General features: G+C 51.3%; 1 protein-coding gene across 1 annotated transcript in view; it reads right to left on the bottom strand.

Annotated features, from left to right (window-relative positions):
- The window catches only part of LOC144511111 (zinc finger protein neuro-d4-like), a 37,923-nt gene extending 19,866 nt beyond the window's left edge, over positions 1-18,057 (bottom strand). Inside the window, exons 1-2 of the mRNA XM_078241086.1 lie at positions 17,886-18,057; positions 12,549-12,677 (exon numbers count right to left, since the gene is read on the bottom strand). Coding sequence (XP_078097212.1) covers positions 12,549-12,677; positions 17,886-18,057 — 301 coding nt within the window. The remainder of the gene's footprint in view (positions 1-12,548; positions 12,678-17,885) is intronic.
- Between the last annotated feature and the right edge of the window lie 793 nt (positions 18,058-18,850).

Raw genomic sequence — 18,850 nt, 5'->3', positions numbered from 1 at the left:
TTCACAATGTCCAGCTGATCCGACCTGTAACCGTTACAGGAACTAACCCTCTCCACAGATTCTGCACCGTCGCTCGCTGCTGGTCCCTTACTGGGCTTTCTCTGATAATTATTTAAAGAAAAACAAATAGATTTAATCTCACATAATTGACTCCAGAAAAGCGGGAGGAAAAGCCAAGAATTATTTTATTCCAGGGATTCCGATTCCTTACAGCAACCAGAGCTTTGATCAGTCATTCTGCATTTAATGATCATGAAACAATAACCCTTTAAGTATTTCAGCATGTCCTCTTGGTCTAACAGGCTTATGTTTTAAATCACATTCTTACAGAAGAAATTCTTAAAGGGGAGGGAGACGCCAGGATATTACCTAGAATATTACTCAGCCAGACCAATTCCCTCTGTGCTTAGGTGCCCTGTCTGAGAGCAGATTTCCACTCCATCTGACGAAGGAGCAGCGCTCCGAAAGCTAGTGGCGTTTGCTACCAAATAAACCTGTTGGGACTTTAACCTGGTGTTGTGAGACTCCTTGCTTTGCTCATGAACAGTCAGGTGAAGTTTCTCCCAGAAAGAATTATTGGCGCTCCTGTCAAATTTTTAAAAGCCCTCATCCCCATTCTCAAATCTCACTCCCTCCCCGTCTCCGTGACCTCTGCCAGCCCACCTGGCCAAGGATTCTTAGACAGCACCTTCCAAACCCCCGACCACTTCCACCTAGAAGGACAAGGGCAGCAGATACATGGGGAACACCTCCACCTGCAAGTTCCCCTCCGAGCCACTCATCATCCTGACTTGGAAATATATCGGCCGTTCCTTCGCAGTCGCTGGGTCAAAATCCTGGAATTCCCTCCCTAACGGCATTGTGGGTCAACCCACAGCACGTGGACTGCAGCGATTCAAGAAGGCAGCTCACCACCACCTTCTCAAGGGGCAACTAGGGATGGGTAATAAATGCTGGGCCCAGCCAGCGACGCCCATGTCCTACGAATGAATTAAAAAAGACACAAGATGTAGGAGCAGGAGCAGGCCATTCAGCCCATTGAGTCCGTTCCACCATTTATGGCTGATCTGATGTGATAATCCTCAACTCCGACTTTCCCGCCTTATCCTCATAACCCTCGATTCCCTTACCGATTAAATATCTGTCTATCTCAGCCTTGAACATACTCAGTGACCCGGCCTCTACAACTCTCTGCAGTAAAGGATTCCACAGATTCACTCCCCCCCGAGAGAAGAAATTCCTCCTCATCTCTGTCTTCAGTGGGTGACCCCCTTACACTGAGATCACCCCCTCTGGTCCCCGACTCTCCAACAAGGGGAAACAACCTCTCAGCCTCGACCCTGTCAATCCCCCCTGAGAATCCGATATGTCTCAATAAGGTCGCCTCTCATTCTTCCAAACTCCACTGAGTACAGACGCAGCCTACTCAACCTCTCCTCATAAGAAAATCCCTCCATTCCCGGGATCAACCGAGTGATCCCGCTGAGATCTCTGCAACCCTCTAATTCTGGCCTCTTGTACGTCCCCGACTTTAATCCTCCACCATTGGCGGCCGTGCCTACAGCTGCCAGGAGGCCCCAAGCACTGGAATTCCCTCCCTAAACCTCTCCATCTCTCTCTCTCCGCAATAAAAATTGTGGCAGGGTGGCACAGTGGGTTAGCACTGCTGCCTCACAGGGACCCGGGTTCGATTCCCGGCTTGGGTCACTGTCTGTGTGGAGTTTGCAAATTTTCCCCGTGTCTGCGTGGGTTTCCTCCGGGTGCTCCGGTTTCCTCCCACAGTCCAAAGATGTGCAGATTAGGCTGACTGGGCAATGCTAAATTGCCCCTTAGTGTCAATGGGACTAGCAGGTTAAATATGTGGGGTTACGGGGATAGGGCCTGGGTAGGATTGTTGTTGGTGCAGACTCGATGGGCTGAATGGCCTCCTTCTGCCATGTAGGGATTCTATGATTCTCCATAAAACCTACATCATGATCAAGCTTAGACCATAACCACATGACCAGAAGACATAGGAGCAGAATTAGGCCATTCGGCCCATTGAGTCTGTTCCATCTTTCGATCATGGCTGATAAATTTCTCAACCTCATTCTCCTGCCCTTTCCCCCCTAACCTTTGATCCCCTTACCAAAACCACAGAGAACTGCAAAGGGCCGTGAATGTAGCCCAATCCATCACGCAAACCAGCCTCCCATCCATTGACTCTGTCTACACTTCCCGCTGCCTAGGAAAAGCAGCCAGCATAATCAAGGACCCCACGCACCCCGGACATTCTCTCTTCCACCTTCTTCCGGCGGGAAAAAGATACAAAAGTCTGAGGTCACGTACCAACCAACTCAAGAACAGCTTCTTCCCTGCTGCTGTCAGACTTTTGAATGGACCCCTACCTCGCATTAAGTTGATCTTTCTCTACACCCTAGCTATGACTTTCATAGAATCATAGAAACCCTACAGTGCAGAAAGAGGCCATTCGGCCCATCGAGTCTGCACCAACCACAATCCCACCCAGGCCCTACCCCCATATCCCTACAGATTTACCCACGAATCCCTCTAATTTATGCATCTCAGGACACTAAGGGGCAATTTTTTTTTAGCATGGCCAATCAACCTAACCCGCACATCTTTGGACTGTAACACTACCTTCTGCACTCTCTTCTTTCCTTCTCTATGAACGGTATGCTCTGTATAGCGCGCAAGGAACAATACTTTTCACTGTATACTAATACATGTGACAATAATAAATCAAATCAAAGCCTCTCTCTCTCCGCATTTAAAACCTACATCATGACCAAGCCTTTGGCTCACTGGTCCTAATGTGTCCTCACCTGTCACCGCGGGGGTGAAATTCCCCGTTCCGCCGGCCCCGGGAATCGGAACGGGTGGGGGGGGGGGGGCGGACCATGGGAAAAGTCCACTGACCTCGGGCGGGATTTTCCAGTTTCGGGGCGAGCGCGGCTGTAAAATCCAGCCCAGTGTCAAAGCCTCTATGGTTTGATTTGAGTCTGACATGCCGCGGGGCATGTTGCAGCCTATAGGTTGCTATATAAATGAAAGTTGTTGCAGCGACAAATATGGGGGTGTGGATCTTCAGTGTGCCACCTGGTGGCGGAGAGGTGCGACTGCGGGTGTCGTTCCCTGTTCAATCCTTCATAAGATATAGGAGCAGAATTAGGCCATTCGGCCCATCGAGTCTGCTCCCCCATTCGATGGCTGATATGCTCCTCATCCCCATTTTCCTGCCTTCTCCCCATAACCCTTCAACCCATTCCCAATTAAAAATCTGTCCAACTCCTCCTCAAATTTACTCACTGTCCCAGCATCCACCGTACTTTGGGGCAGCGAATTCCACAGATTCACAACCCTTTGGGAGAAGTGGTTTCTCCTCAACGCTGTTTTAAATTTGCTGCCCCTTATCCTCAGCTATGACCTCTCGTCCTAGAATGCCCCACAGGAGGAAGCATCCGCTCCACGTCTACTTTATCCATACCTTTTATCATCTTGTATACCTCAATTTGATCTCCCCTCAATCTTCTCAATTCCAGAGAGTATCGGCCCAAACTGTTCAACCTCTCTTCATGCGACAAACCCCTCATCTCTGGAATCAATCTGGTGAAACTCCTCTGAACTGCCTCCAATTCCACCACACCTTTCCTCAAATACTTCTGAGGCTGTTTCAGGCTCTGGTCAGACCCCATTTGGAGTACTGTGAGCAGTTTTGGGCCCCGTATCTAGGGAAGGATGTGCTGGCCTTGGAAAGGGTCCAGAGGAGCTTCACAAGAATGATCCCTGGAATGAAGAGCTTGTCGTATGAGGAACGATTGAGGACTCTGGGTCTGTACTCGTTGGAGTTTAGAAGGATGAGGGGGGATCTTATTGAAACTTACAGGATACTGTGAGTCCTGGATAGAGGGGACGTGGAGAGGATGTTTCCACTAGTAGGAAAAACTAGAACCAGAGGGCACAACCTCAGGCTAAAGGGACGATCCTTTAAAACAGAGATGACGAGGAATTTCTTCAGCCAGAGAGTGGTGAATCTGTGGAACTCTTTGCCGCAGAAGGCTGTGAAGGCCAGGTCATTGAGTGTCTTTAAGGCAGAGATAGACAGGTTCTTGATTAATAAGGGGATCAGCGGTTATGGGGAAAAGGCGGGAGAATGGGGATGGGAAAAAAAATCAGCCATGATTGAATGGCGGAGCAGACTCGATGGGCCGAGTGGCCTAATTCTGCTCCTATGTCTTATCGTCTTATACGGGGACCAAATCTGTGCACAATAGTCCAGGTGCGGCCTCACCAATGCCTTGTATAGTTGCAACAATACTTCCTTACCTTTATATTCTATTCCTTTAGCTATAAATGCCAACAGTCCATACACTTTCTTTATTATCTGCTGTACTTGCATGCTAGTTTTCTGTGACTCATGAACAAGGACACCCAGATCCCTCTGCACCGGAGCTAGAATCATAGAAACCCTACAGTACAGAGAGAGGCCATTCGGCCCATCGAGTCTGCACCGACCACAATCCCACCCAGACCCTACCCCCATATCCCTACATATTCACCCACTAATCCCTCTAACCTACACATCCCAGGACACTAGGGGCAATTTTTAGCATGGCCAATCAACCTAACCTGCACATCTTTGGACTGTGGGAGGAAACCGGAGCACCCGGAGGAAACCCACGCAGACACGAGGAGAATGTGCAAACTCCACACAGACAGTGACCCAAGCCGGGAATCGAACCCAGGTCCCTGGAGCTGTAAAGCAGCAGTGCTAACCACTGTGCTACCGTGCCGTCCCGAAGTCCCTCCCCTGTGATGGGATGGAAGGTCCAAATGTCACAGCTAACTGATTGACTTACTGATGTTTCCTGGGCTGCCCTTGCTAATCAGATTAATCCCCTGCAATGGCTCACTTAATCCCCCTGCTGTCACCAGCCCTTTCCCCCAGGCTGATTTTCGTTAAGAATAAGGACGCTTTGGCGAAACTTCACAAAACACTTTCAACCTCCGAGGATCCCGTGTCTGATTCCCAACACTGCACTTTAGGAAGGATCCGAGAGGGCGCAGGAGAGAGTTATGGGAATGGGTGTGGGAGTTCAGTTATCTGGGTCAAATTAGGGGGAAGTTGTAAAAGTTAGTTGGATTGGCCAATCGCAAATGTACTCACTGTCCCAGCATCCACCGCACTTTGGGGCAGCGAATTCCACAGATTCACAACCCTTTGGGAGAAGTAGTTTCTCCTCCATTCTGTTTTAAATTTGCTGTCCCTTAGCCTCAGACTGTGACCTCTCGTCCTAGAATGCCCCACAAGAGGGAGCATCCGCTCCACTTCAAGTTTTCAAGTTTTTAGGTGTCCAGATCACCAACAACCTGTCCTGGTCCCCCCCATGCCGACACTATAGTTAAGAAAGCCCCACCAACACCTCTACTTTCTCAGAAGACTAAGGAAATTTGGCATGTCAGCTACCGTCTCTCACCAACTTTTACAGATGCACCTTAGGAACCATTCTTTCTGGTTGTATCACAGCTTGGTATGGGCTCCTGCTCTGCCCAAGACCGCAAGGAGCTACAAAAGGTCGTGAATGTAGCCCAATCCATCACGCAAACCAGCCTCCCATCCATTGACTCCGTCTACACTTCCCGCTGCCTCGGCAAAGCAGCCAGCATAATTAAGGACCCCATGCACCCCGGACATTCTCTCTTCCACCTTCTTCCGTCGGGAGAAGATACAAAAGTCTGAGGTCACGTATCAACCGACTCAAGAACAGCTTCTTCCCTGCTGCCGCCAGACTTTTGAATGGACCTACCTCGCATTAAGTTGATCTTTCTTTACACCCTAGCTATGACTGTAACACTACATTCTGCACTCTCTCCTTTCCCTCTCTATGAACGGTATGCTTTGTCTGTATAGCGCGCAAGAAACAATACTTTTCACTGTATGTTAATACATGTGACAATAATAAATCAAATCAAATCAAACTGCCCCCTAGTTTTTTTTTATCCATTTGTGGGACATGGGTGTCGCTGGCTGGTCAGCATTTACATAGAAACATAGAGGATAGGAGCAGGAGGAGGCCATTCAGCCCTTCGAACCTGCTCCCCCATTCATCACCATCATGGCTGATCATCCAACTCAATAGCCTGATCCTGTTTTCTCCCCATAACCTTTGATCCCATTCGCCCCAAGTGCTATATCCAGCCGCCTCTTGAATACATTCAATGTTTTGGCATCAACTACTTCCTGTGGTAATGAATTCCACAGGCTCACCACTCTTTGGGTGAAGAAATGTCTCCTCATCTCAGTCCTAAATGCTCTACCCTGAATCCTCAGACTGTGACCCCTGGTTCTGGACTCCCCCCACCATCGGGAATATCCTCCCTGCATCTACCCTGTCCAGTCCTGTTAGAATTTTATAAGTCTCTATGAGATCCCCCCCTTATTTGTCTGAATTCCAGTGAAAACAATCCTAACCCAGTCAATCTCTCCTCACACATCAGTCCCATTTATTGCCCATCCCTAGTTGGCCGAGGGCAGTTGATGGTCAACTACATTGCTGTGGCTCTGGCCTCACATGTAGGCCAGACTGGGTAAGAATCATAGAATCTACGGCACGGAGACAGGCCCTTCGGCCCAAACTGGTCCATGCTGACCAAAATGCTCATCTAAGCTAACCCCATTTGCCTGCATTTGGCCCATATCCCTCTAAACCTGTCCTATCCATGTATCTGTCCAAATGCCTTTTAAATGTTGTCAATGTCCCTGCCTCAACCGCTTCCTCCGACAGCTCATTCCACACACGTACCACCCTCTGTGTAAAAAGGTTGCTTCTCAGGTTCCCATTAATTCTTTCCCCTCTTAACTTAAACCTACGCCCTCTCGTTCTCGATTCCCCAACCCTGGGAAAAAGACTGAGTGCATTCACCCTATCCGTGCCTCTTATGATCTGATACACCTCGATAAGATCACCCCTCAGTCTCCTACGCTCCAGAGAAAAAAGTTCCTAGCCTGTCCAATCTCTCCCGATAACTCAGTCCCTTGAGCCCTGGCAACAAGGACGGTAGATTTCCTTCCCTTAAAGGACATTAGTGAACCAGATGGATTTTTCCAACAATCGACAATGGTTTCATGGTCATCAGTAGATTCTTAATTCCAGGTTTTTAAAAAAATTATTGAATTCAGATTCCACCACCTGCTGTGGTGAGATTCGAACCCGGGTCCCCCAGAACATCCGGTGAGTTTCTGGATTAATAGTCTGGCAATAATACCATCACCTTCTCCTGTGTCCCAAGATATGTAGGTTCGATGGATTAGCCATGGTAAATGTGTGGGGGGTGTTTTGGGATAAGGCGGGAGGGAAGGCTTGGGTAAGATACTCTGTAAGAAGTTTAACAACACCAGGTTAAAGTCCAACAGGTTTATTTGGTAGCAAAAGCCACACAAGCTTTCGGAGCTCCAAGCCCCTTCTTCAGGTGAGTGGGAGTTCTCTGTCAGCATAATTAAGGATACTTAATATACTCTTAATATACTTAATATACATAATTAAGAATACTTAATATAAAGATACTCTGTCAGAGCATCAGTGCAGACTTGATGGGCCGAATGGCCTCTTCTGCACTATAATAACACTGTGATTCTAAGATGGGAATAGGGTAGTTACTGGACTTTATTACAATTCATTCATGGGACACGGGCGGCGCCTGCTGGGCCAGCATCTGTTGCCCATCCCTAACTTCCCCTTGAACTGAGCACCTCGCTTGGCCATTTCACACAGACAAAGAAGTACGAACAACAAAGAGAATTACAGCACAGGAACAGGCCCTTCGGCCCCTCCAAGCCCGCACCGGCCATGCTGCCCCCGACTGAACTAAAACCCCCTACCCTTCCGGGGCCCGTATCCCTCTATTCCCATCCCTATTCATGTATTTGTCCAGACGCCCCTTAAAACTCACTATCGTATCCGCTTCCACTCCCTCCTCCCCAGGCAGCGAGTTCCAGGCACCCACCGCCCTCTGTGTCAAAAAACTTGCCTCATAAAGAATAAAGAAAACTACAGCACAGGAAACAGGCCCTTCGGGGAGAACTCCACAAGGCCGGAATCGAACCCGGGTCCCTGTGAGGCAGCCGTGCTAACATTCTCCCCACTCTCCGAGTAACAGAGGTGTCTTCCCAATTGGATCAGTGGATACTAGTGATGGGCCGAAGGGACTTCTCTGCGTTGTCTGACTCTATCTTCGATCGAAGATTCCTAGTCTTGCCTCGGGGGGCGGGAGAGGGGGAATCTTCCTGTCCCGCCCGCCATGGGAATCGCAGAGGGTGAGGGGGGAGGAAAGGTCCGTTGATCTCGGGAATGTTCAGCTTTGAGGGTGAGTGAAGCTGGAAAATCCCACCCACAGTGTCCCTGCCGCAAGTGGGAAGATCCTCTCTGCCTCTTCCCAATCTAAATGGACGAGGAAAAACTTCCTTTGTTCCTGGGGGAACCCGTCCATCAGGGAAACCTGGAGGTTGGGCCCAGGGAGAGGAGTTTGGTTTTTTTTTTGCATAGTGAGGATTATGCCTTGCAATCATTTTCCAATCTCAAACTGCTCGGAGAGCCCTTGTTTCAATTATTGCGGCTGAGTGAGTTTGCTCATCTCTGCCGCTTTGCTGCGTTTCCTCCGTGAGTTTATTGCTGAAACAGACTTTCTGCAGCTGAAACTTCATAAATCACATCGTCCTCTCGACGGTGGCAGATCAGATGAGAAGTGGAAATGGATTGAGGGGGCATTCGAACCGTATCACAGCGGGAGGATTAACTCCTACAACCCGGGGTCCCCCATACCACGGGGCCATTCCCCCGGGATCACCCTGTGCCCCTCGCTTCCAGCCCACCCCACCGAGTGCGGCTCCGCAATCCGCCCGTTCAAACACTTTTCTTTGCAAGCTTAACTCTGGGCGAACGCCTCCATCAGGGAAACGAGGGAGGGCCACAAAATAGGTTCTAATATCAGGGGGCACGCAGTTAAGGTGAGAGAGGGAGGGTTCAGAGGAGATGTGAGGGGCAAGCATGGGGTGGCATGGTGGCACGGTGGTTGGCACTGCTGCCTCACAGCGCCAGGGACTCGGGTTCGATTCCTTGCTTGGAGACTGTGTGGAGCTTGCACATTCTCCCCGTGTCTGCGTGGGTTTCCTCCGGGTGCTCCGGTTTCCTCCCACAGTCCAAAGATGTGCGGGTTAGGTGGATTGGCCGTGCCAAATTTCCCCTTAAGTGCCAGGGGGACTAGCCAGGGCAAATGCATGGGGTTATGGGGATAGGACCTGGGTGGGATTGTGGTCGGTGCAGACTCGATGGGCCAAATGGCCTCCTTCTGCACCGTGGAGATTCTATGAGAAAGTAGCGTTACAGACATAGCTAGGGTGTGGAGAAAGATCAACTTAATGCGAGGTAGGTCCATTCAAAAGCCTAATGGCAGCAGGGAAGAAGCTGTTCTTGAGTCGGTTGGTACGTGACCTCAGACTTTTGTATCCTTTTCCTGACGGAAGAAGGTGGAAGAGAGTGGCCAAAATTCTACCGCTTCGTCTTCCATGGAATCGGAGCACGCACTTTAGGTGAGAGGGGGAAAGTTTGAAGGAGATGTGAGGGGCAGGTTTTTTACACAGAGAGCGGTAGGTGTCTGGAGTGCGCTGCCAGGGGTGGTGGGGGTGGAGGCAGATACAATAGGGGCGTTTAAGGGGCTTTTAGATAAGCACATGACTATGCAGGGAATAGAGGGATATGGAGCAAGGGCAGGCAGGAGGGATTAGTCTAATTTGGCGTCATGTTGGGCTGAGGGACCTGTTCCCATGCTGTACTGTTCTAAAAGAGAAAATGCTGGAAAATCTCAGCCGGTCTGATTCTGTGGGGAGAGAATAGAGCTAACGTTTCGAGTTTGGAATGTCAGCTACAACTCTGACCAACTTTTACAGATGCACCATAGAAATATTCTTTCTGGTTGTATCACAGCTTGGTATGGGCTCCTGCTCTGCCCAAGACCGCAAGGAGCTACAAAGGGTTGTGAACATAGCCTAGTCCATCACGCAAACCAGCCTCCCCTCCATTGACTCTGTCTACACTTCCCGCTGCCTCGGCAAAGCAGCCGGCATAATTAAGGACCCCACGCACCCCGGACATTCTCTCTTCCACCTTCTTCCGTTAGGGAAAAAGATACAAAAGTCTGAAAACACGTACCAACCGACTCTTCCCTGCTGCCGTCAGACTTTTGAATGGACCTACCTCGCATTAAGTTGATCTTTCTCTACACCCTAGCTATGACTGTAACACTACATTCTGCGCTCTCTCCTTTCCTTCTCTATGAACGGTATGCTTTGTCTGTATAGCGCGCAAGAAACAATACTTTTCACTGTATGTTAATACATGTGATCTTGCTGTGCAGAAATCGGTTGCTATGTTTCTTACCACAGCGACCACATTCAAAAACAAATCACGTCATTGGCTGAAAAAAGCCCCCTTCTTAGGCAGCCCGTGGTTGTCAAAGGTGCTATGCAAATGCAAGTCCTTTTTGTTTACACATTGGATTGTATGAAGATGTTAAAGGGTCTCTCACACTCTGTCTCACACCCAGATACACACACACACACACACCCACCCAGATACACACACACACACACACACACCCAGATACACACACACAGACACACACCCAGACACACACACACACACCCAGATACACACACACACACACACAGAGCCACAGTGGAGGCAGGTTTCTCAGCACTGTGGGTGGGGAGGGGTGATGAGGGTCCCAGGTCTCCAGCGACATTCTTTGACAGTGTGTGCAGAGACACACGCATAGAACGGCAAAGAGCCTTCAGCACACAACGAGGCCATTCGGCCCATTGCGCCAGATCACTGAGCTAGCAACGTGGCCAGACCTCACCTTCTCCCCCCCGTAACCCTGCACCTTCTCCCTTTCCAGATTGTCATCAACTTCAGGAAGTATAAAGGAGAACATGTCCCTGTCGACATCAACGGGGACAAAGTAGAAAGGATCGAGAGCTTCAAATTTTTAGGTGTCCAGATCAAAACAACCTGTCCTGGTCCCCCCACGCCGACACTATAGTTAAGAAAGCCCCACCAACACCTCTACTTTCTCAGAACACTAAGGAAATTTGGCATGTCCGCTTTGACTCTCTTTCTTTTACAGATGCTCCATAGAAAGCATTCTTTCTGGTTGTATCACAGCTTGGTATGGGCCCCTGCTCTGCCCAAGACCGCAAGGAACTACAAAAGGTCGTGAATGTAGCCCAATCCATCACGCAAACCAGCCTCCCATCCATTGACTCCGTCTACACTTCCCGCTGCCTCGGAAAAGCAGCCGGCATAATTAAGGACCCCACGCACCCCGGACATTCTCTCTTCCACCTTCTTCTGTCGGGAAAAAGATACAAAAGTCTGAGGTCACGTACCAACCGACTCAAGAACAGCTTCTTCCCTGCTGCCATCAGACTTTTGAATAGACCTACCTCGCATTAAGTTGATCTTTCTCTACACCCTAGCTATGACTGTAACACTACATTCTGCACTCTCTCCTTTCCTTCTCTATGAACGGTATGCTTTGTCTGTATAGTGCGCAAGAAACAATACTTTTCACTGTATGCTAATACATGTGACAATAATAAATCAAATCAAATCAAATCATAAGATACATAGCCAACTCCCTCTTGAATACATTGATCAAATCTGCCTCCACCGCTCTCTCAGGCAGCGCATTCCAGATCCTAACCACTCGCTGCGGGGGGAAGCTTCTCCTCGTGTCCCCATTGCTTTTTTTCTCAATCGGATTAAACCTGCGCCCCCTGGTCTCCATTGTCCCACCAATGGGAACGGTTCCTCCCTATCCGCTCTGTCCAGACCCCCTCGTGATTTTGAACACCTCGATCAAATCTCCTCTCACCCTTCTCTTCCCCAAGGAGAACAGTCCCAACCTCTCCAATCTGTCCTCCTTACTGAAGTTCCTCATCCCTGGAAGCGTTCTCGTGAATCTCCCCTGCGAATCTCCCCTGCGCTCCCTCTCCAATGCCTTCATATCTTTCCCAAGTTGCGGTGCCCAGAACAGGCCGCAAGCCTCCGACCGAGGATCGGAAGGGCTGGATTTGCCTACTTCTGCTCCTAATTCCCACGTTCCAATGAACCGATGCGTCTCCTCGAATTTGGTTCCTCCGCCTTTCTCCGGAGAGACTGGTTCCGGTGAGGGAGGGGCTTCTGGCACTGGCTGAGGGGTTGGGGGGGTGGGGTGGGGGGGAGGTTTAAAGTCTTATTTCTGGGGTTGACTCCTCGGGGGTTTCTGAGATAAGTCCTTCGCATCCCAAGGGGATGTACGGGAAACCACCTCCAGTTAGGAGAAGGAGGTGGGGAAATGGCGTGGTCCAACGGTGAGGGGGGGGGGGGTGGGAGGTGGGGTGGGGGGGTTGAAGGAGACGGTGATGGCGGGGGGTGGGGGAGGGGGGGGGGGGAAGGACAGGAAAACAAAATGACTTCACAGCTCTGGAGTAAACGGGGAAACAAACTCACCAGAGCGGCCACAGTCTGCGCAGGATATCAAATCTTCGGGAGACCCTGTCTTCTTGTTCCCCGAAATCCCACCCAGGCAGAAATCGCAATACGTGTTCGGGATGATGGATCCGTCGGGAGCTTTCCGTGCTAAAGGACATTACGCAAGAGTCAATATGGCGGCGAGAGAGAGAGAGAGAGAGAGAGATGCAAAAAGCTTCCTGTCAATCCCCAGCCCGATGGAATGTCCTCGGGAGATTCCCGGCCACATGTTCCGGGAAAGGAACTAGGGGGGGCATGGCCTCAAAATAAGGGGGAGCAGATTTAGGACTGAGTTGAGGAGGAATTCTTCACACAAAGGGTTGTGAATGTGTGGAATTCCCTGCCCAGTGAAGCAGTTGAGGCTACCTCATTGAATGTTTTTAAGGCAAGGATAGATAAATTTTTGAACAGTAAAGGAATTAAGGGTTATGGTGAGCGGGCGGGTAAGTGGAGCTGAGTCCACGAAAAGATCAGCCATGATCTTATTGAATGGCGGAGCAGGCTCGAGGGGCCAGATGGCCGACTCCTGCTCCTAGTTCTTATGTTGTTAGTGTCCAAAGATGTGTAGATTAGTGGATTGGCCATGCTAAATTGCCCCTTAGTGTCCAAAGATGTGCAGGTTAAGGGGATTGGCCATGCTAAATTGCCCCTTAGTGTCCAAAGATGTGCGGGTTAGGTGGATTGGCCATGCTAAATTGCCCCTTAGTGTCAGGGGGACTAGCAGGGTAAATAGGTGGGGTTACGGGGATAGGGCCTGGGTGGGATTATGGTCAGTGCAGACTCGATGGGCCGAATGGCCTCCTTCTGCACTGTAGGGATTCCATGATTCGATGAAGGGGGGGGGGGGGGGTGATTGGGTCATTGCGGATTGTGGGATCTTGCAGTGCGCAAATTAGCTTCCGCGCCGCCTACATCGCAACGGTGACTACACTTCAGAAAAAAGCCCTCCGGTGACTGCAACCTGCCCCGGGACATCCCGAGGTTGTGAAAGGTGCTATATAAATGCAAATTCCGCCAGGGTGGGGGTTGGGTGGGGGGGGGGGGGGGGAAAGGAGGTGGTGTGGGGGAGGGGAGGGGAGGGGGTGACTGAGGAGGAGCTGGGGGGCTGGCAGTGTGGGAGGGGCAGGGGTTAGGGCTGGCAGTGGGGCAGGACCCAAGGATGCCATGTTTTTTTGCGACAGGCTCTCCGAGTCACTGACTGCTCGCACTCCTGCTGGCTTTGCTCTCGAGGGACAGAGATGGGGGTGCCGTGGGGCTGTCCCTGGGCTCGAAACCCCGAGGCCCCGGGTTAAGGCTCTGGAGGACCTGGATTCAAATCCCACCACTGCCGCTGGTGGAATTTAAGTTCAGTTCATCAACCTGTGATGACTGGCTGGGCTAAACCCGGAATGTGGGGGTTGTCTTATGAGGACGGGTTTGAGAGGTTGGGCTTGTATCTGCTGGAGGTTAGAAGGGTGATCAAAAGCTTTCAGATCCTGAGGGCGGGCCTGGACAGGGTGGGTGTGGAGAGGAGATTTCCTCTTGTGAGAGAATCTGGAACTTGGGGAGGGTCAGTGTTTAATAATAAGGAGTCACTCGTTTAGGACGGAGATAAGGAAAACTCTGCGACCATCTTCCTCTAAAGGCAGTTGGAGTAGAGTCTTTGAACATTATTAAGGCGGGGTGGAAAGATTCTTGATTCACGAGAGGGTGAAAGGTTATCGGGGGTGAAAGGTTATCGAGGGTGAAAGGTTATCGAGGGGTGGGTGAGAATGTGGGGTTATGGTTGCAATCAGATCAGCCATGACCTTATTGGTGGGGTAGCAGGCTGGAGAGGGCCGAGTGGCCTACTCCTATTTCTTATGTTTGTATATCCTCATTGGGGGGGGGATAAAGCGTTCATAGAAACCCTACAGTGCAGAAGGAGACCACTTGGCCCATCGAGTCTGCACCGACCACAATCCCACCCAAACCCTATTCCCATAACCCCATGCATTCACCCTAGCTAGCCCCCCCTAAGGGTCAATTTAGCATGGCCAATCCATCCAACCCGCACATCTTTGGACTGTGGGAGGAAACCGGAGCACCCGGAGGAAACCCACGCAGACACAGGGAGAATGTGCAGACTCCACACAGACAGTGACCTAAGCCGGATTTGAACCCGGGTCTCTGGTGCCGTGAGGCAGCAGTGGTAACCGCTGTGCCACCATGCCACCCCTTGCAGTGTTAGTGCCCACCCAGAGTTTAAATCCCACATCGCCGGGTCGTGCAGCCATTACATCGATCCCAGATCCTAACTCCAGAGTTCATGAGGAACAATGTTCTCCCCCTATCACATCGAATTCACAGCACAAACACAGGCCATTCGGCCCACCCTGTCTGTGTTGGTGTTTCCTGCACCAATCAAGTCTCCTCCAGGAGTCTTTATCTCACTCTATCCCCAAATCCTTCTATTCCTCATCTTTATCCAGTTTCTACTGAGACATCTCAACACCATTCACCCCAACCACATCCCGTGGGAGCGAGTCCCACATTCTCCCCACTCCCCATTGGAGCGGGTTGCACATTCTTTCCCACTCCACGTGGGAGCAAGTCCCACATTCTCCCCACTCCCTGGAGGAGCGAGTCCCACATTTTCCCCACTTCCCATGGGAGCGAGTTCCACATTCTCCTCACTCCCTGGGGGAGCGAGTCCCACATTCTCCCCACTCCCCATGGGAGCGAGTTCCACATTTAAGTCCCACATTCTCCCCACTCCCTGTGGGAGTGAGTCCCACATTCTCCCCACTCCCTGTGGGAGCGAGTCCCACATTCTCCCCACTCCCTGTGGGAGCGAGTCCCACATTCTCCCCACTCCCCATGGGACCGAGTCCCACATTCTCCCCACTCCCTGTGGGAGCGAGTCCCACATTCTCCCCACTCCCTGTGGGAGCGAGTTCCACATTCTCCTCACTCCCTGTGGGAGCGAGTCCCACATTCTCCCCACTCCCCATGGGACCGAGTCCCACATTCTCCCCACTCCCCATGGGACCGAGTCCCACATTCTCCCCACTCCCCATGGGAGCGAGTTCCACATTTAAGTCCCACATTCTCCCCACTCCCTGTGGGAGCGAGTCCCACATTCCCCCCACTCCCTGTGGGAGCGAGTCCCACATTCTCCCCACTCCCTGTGGAAGCGAGTCCCACATTCTCCCCACTCCCCATGGGAGCGAGTTCCACATTTAAGTCCCACATTCTCCCCACTCCCTGTGGGAGCGAGTCCCACATTCTCCCCACTCCCTGTGGGAGCGAGTCCCACATTCTCCCCACTCCCTGTGGGAGCGAGTCCCACATTCTCCCCACTCCCTGTGGGAGCGAGTTCCACATTCTCCTCACTCCCTGGGGGAGCGAGTCCCACATTCTCCCCACTCCCCATGGGAGCGTGTTCCACATTTAAGTCCCACATTCTCCCCACTCCCTGTGGGAGCGAGTCCCACATTCCCCCCACTCCCTGTGGGAGCGAGTCCCACATTCCCCCCACTCCCTGTGGGAGCGAGTCCCACATTCTCCCCACTCCCTGTGGAAGCGAGTTCCACATTCTCCCCACTCCCCATGGGGAGCGAGTCCCACATTCTCCCCAGTCCCTGTGGGAGCGAGTCCCACATTCTCCCCACTCCCTGTGGGAGCGAGTCCCACATTCTCCCCACTCCCCATGGGAGCCAGTCCCATATTCTCCCCACTCCCTGTGGGGAGCGAGTCCCACATTCTCCCCACTCCCCATGGAAACGAGTTCCACATTCTCCCCTCTCCCTGTGGGAGTGGATCCCACATTCTTCCCATACTCTGGGTAAAGATGTTTCTCCTGAATCTCCGATTGGATTTATTCCTGATTCTCTTACACTGATGGTCCCCTAAGTTCTGCTTTAACCCCACAAGTGGAAACATCTTCTCTACGTTTACCCTATCAAACTGCTTCATAATTTATGATGGCGGCACGGTGGCACAGTGGTTAGCACTGCTGCCTCTCAGCGCCAGAGACCCGGGTTCGATTCCCGGCTTGGGTCCCTGTCTGTGCGGAGTCTGCACGTTCTCCCCGTGTCTGTGTGGGTTTCCTCCGGGTGCTCTGGTTTCCTCCCACACTCCAAAGGCGTACGGGTTAGGTGGATTGGCCGTGCTAAATTGTCCCTTAGAGTCCCAAGATGTGCAGGTTAGGTGGATTGGCCATGCTAAATGTCCCTTAGAGTCCCAAGATGTGCAGGTTAGGCGGATTGGCCATGCTAAATGTCCCTTAGAGTCCCAAGATGTGCAGGTTAGGTGGATTGGCCATGCTAAATTGCCCCTTAGTGTCCCAAGATGTGTGGATTACTGGGGTAAATAGACTGGGTTTACGGGGATAGGGCCTGGGTGGGATTGTTCTCGATGGGCTGAATGGCCTCCTACTGCACTGTCGGGATTCTATGATTTGACCACAATGAGAAAAGCCACAGCCTATTCAACCTTTCCTGATATTCCACCACCTCAGGTCTCATACCATCCTTGCTGATCTGTTATTTCTGCGCCCTCTCCAGTGTTTGTACATTCTGTTTTGTCAAGAGGAGCCATAGTTGGCCTCAGCACTCCTATACATTTTTTGGGTTCATTTACGGGATGTGGCTGGGCCAGTATTCATTGCCCATCCCTAGTTGCCCTTGGAGGGGCAGTTGAGAGTCAACCACATTGCTGTGGCTCTGGAGCCACATGTAGGCCAGACCGGGTAAGGACGGCAGATTTCCTTCCCTAAAGGGGCATTAGTGAACCAGATGGGTTTTTCCAACAATGGTTTCATGGTCATCAGTAGATTCTTAATTCCAGATTTTTTTTATTGAATTCAAATTCCACCATCTGCCGTGGCGGGGATTCGAACCCGGGTCCCCAGAACATTAGCTGAGTTTCTGGATTAATAGTCTAGTGATAATACCACTAGGCCATCGCCTCCTTTGCTGTTGTGGAGTCAGTTAAGGGTTGGAGGTGGAATTGAACTGGGAGTCACCCTCTTCTGGGGTGGATTTTGTGAGATTTATTCTGGGCTATGTGCATCTATGTGGATAGCCAATCAGAGAGTGGATCTCTGCTTCGCGTGCTTTCCGCTGCGTACAGGGCGTTGTGTGACGCCTCTGCAGTGCAATAGCCCATGGATACCCACCAGATAGCAGACACGGGCGGGGGTGTGGAGTGGGGGGGAAAGGATGGGAATGTCCATTTCTATGTGAGGCACTGGAGGTGCCCCAGGGTGCCATAGCTCTGCGTGAATCTTCGGAGGGGGCGGAGGCGAGGGGAAGGGGCGCACTCGAACCCCACTGAGGCCAAATCTTGGTTTGCCTTTCCCATCATGGATTGTTAGCCCCAGTCCTAGTTGCTTGGATCCAGAGAACCTCCCCGTGAACCTGGTCCTGGCAAAACTCGCCATCAACGGGTCCAGGGCGACCGAGGGGGTTGTCTGCTCCTCTACCTCGGCTATATTCGCGGCTGGGTGTCCCTGGAGAAGGAGCATGCAGTGCCCGAGGGCACCAGTGAGGCCTTCCGTGCCCCCTGGGCACCGCAGGGGCTGGGGTGCATTATCAACCCCTTTAGCCGCATTTTGATTTGACGTTCTAAGTCTCCTTTCTGATTTGCTTTTAAGTTTCGGGCGGTTCCCTTCTGTTTTTGGGGAGTCGCCCCTTTTAGTTTGGCCCTCGGTTAATTTGATTTTGTTTATTTGGAGCGAGTCCAAAAGGTTACAGGCTCCGCTCTGGCGAGTTTGGAGAGTGTTACAGACACCCTCGCAAAGCCCAGCACCAAGGAGAAGAACGAGGCGTGGGTCAGATCCCGGTTGTCTCAAATTGGACTTGTGGAACTCTTTGCCGCAGAAGGCTGTGGAGGTCGGGTCATTGAGTGTCTTTAAGACAGAGATAGATAGGTTCTTGATTAATAAGAGGGTCAGGGGTTATGGGGAAAAGGAATGGAGATGAGAAAAGTATCACCATGATTGAATGACGGAGGAGACTCGATGGGCCGAGTGGCCTAATTCTGCTCCTATATCTTATTTCCACTTTATAAACACACACACACACTCACTGTCAGGCTGGGTATCTCAGTCACACGCAGCTCCCACTCTACTCTGCATTACTCAAAGGCCCGTGCCGCTCGCCTGGGTCAATTTAAAATGACCCTGACATCCCTTTGCAACACAGAGGAAAGAATGGAAGCCTTTCTCTCCGTTCTGACACAGCAGCACCGTGGCAATCGCGGAATAAATCACACAGGGACCACTTCATTCATGTAAATGTCGGTGTTTATTGATCAGG

Source organism: Mustelus asterias, chromosome 24 (assembly GCF_964213995.1).
Source record: "Mustelus asterias chromosome 24, sMusAst1.hap1.1, whole genome shotgun sequence".
Taxonomy (NCBI): Eukaryota; Metazoa; Chordata; class Chondrichthyes; order Carcharhiniformes; family Triakidae; genus Mustelus; species Mustelus asterias.
This window is presented reverse-complemented; position numbering and strand designations above follow the sequence as displayed.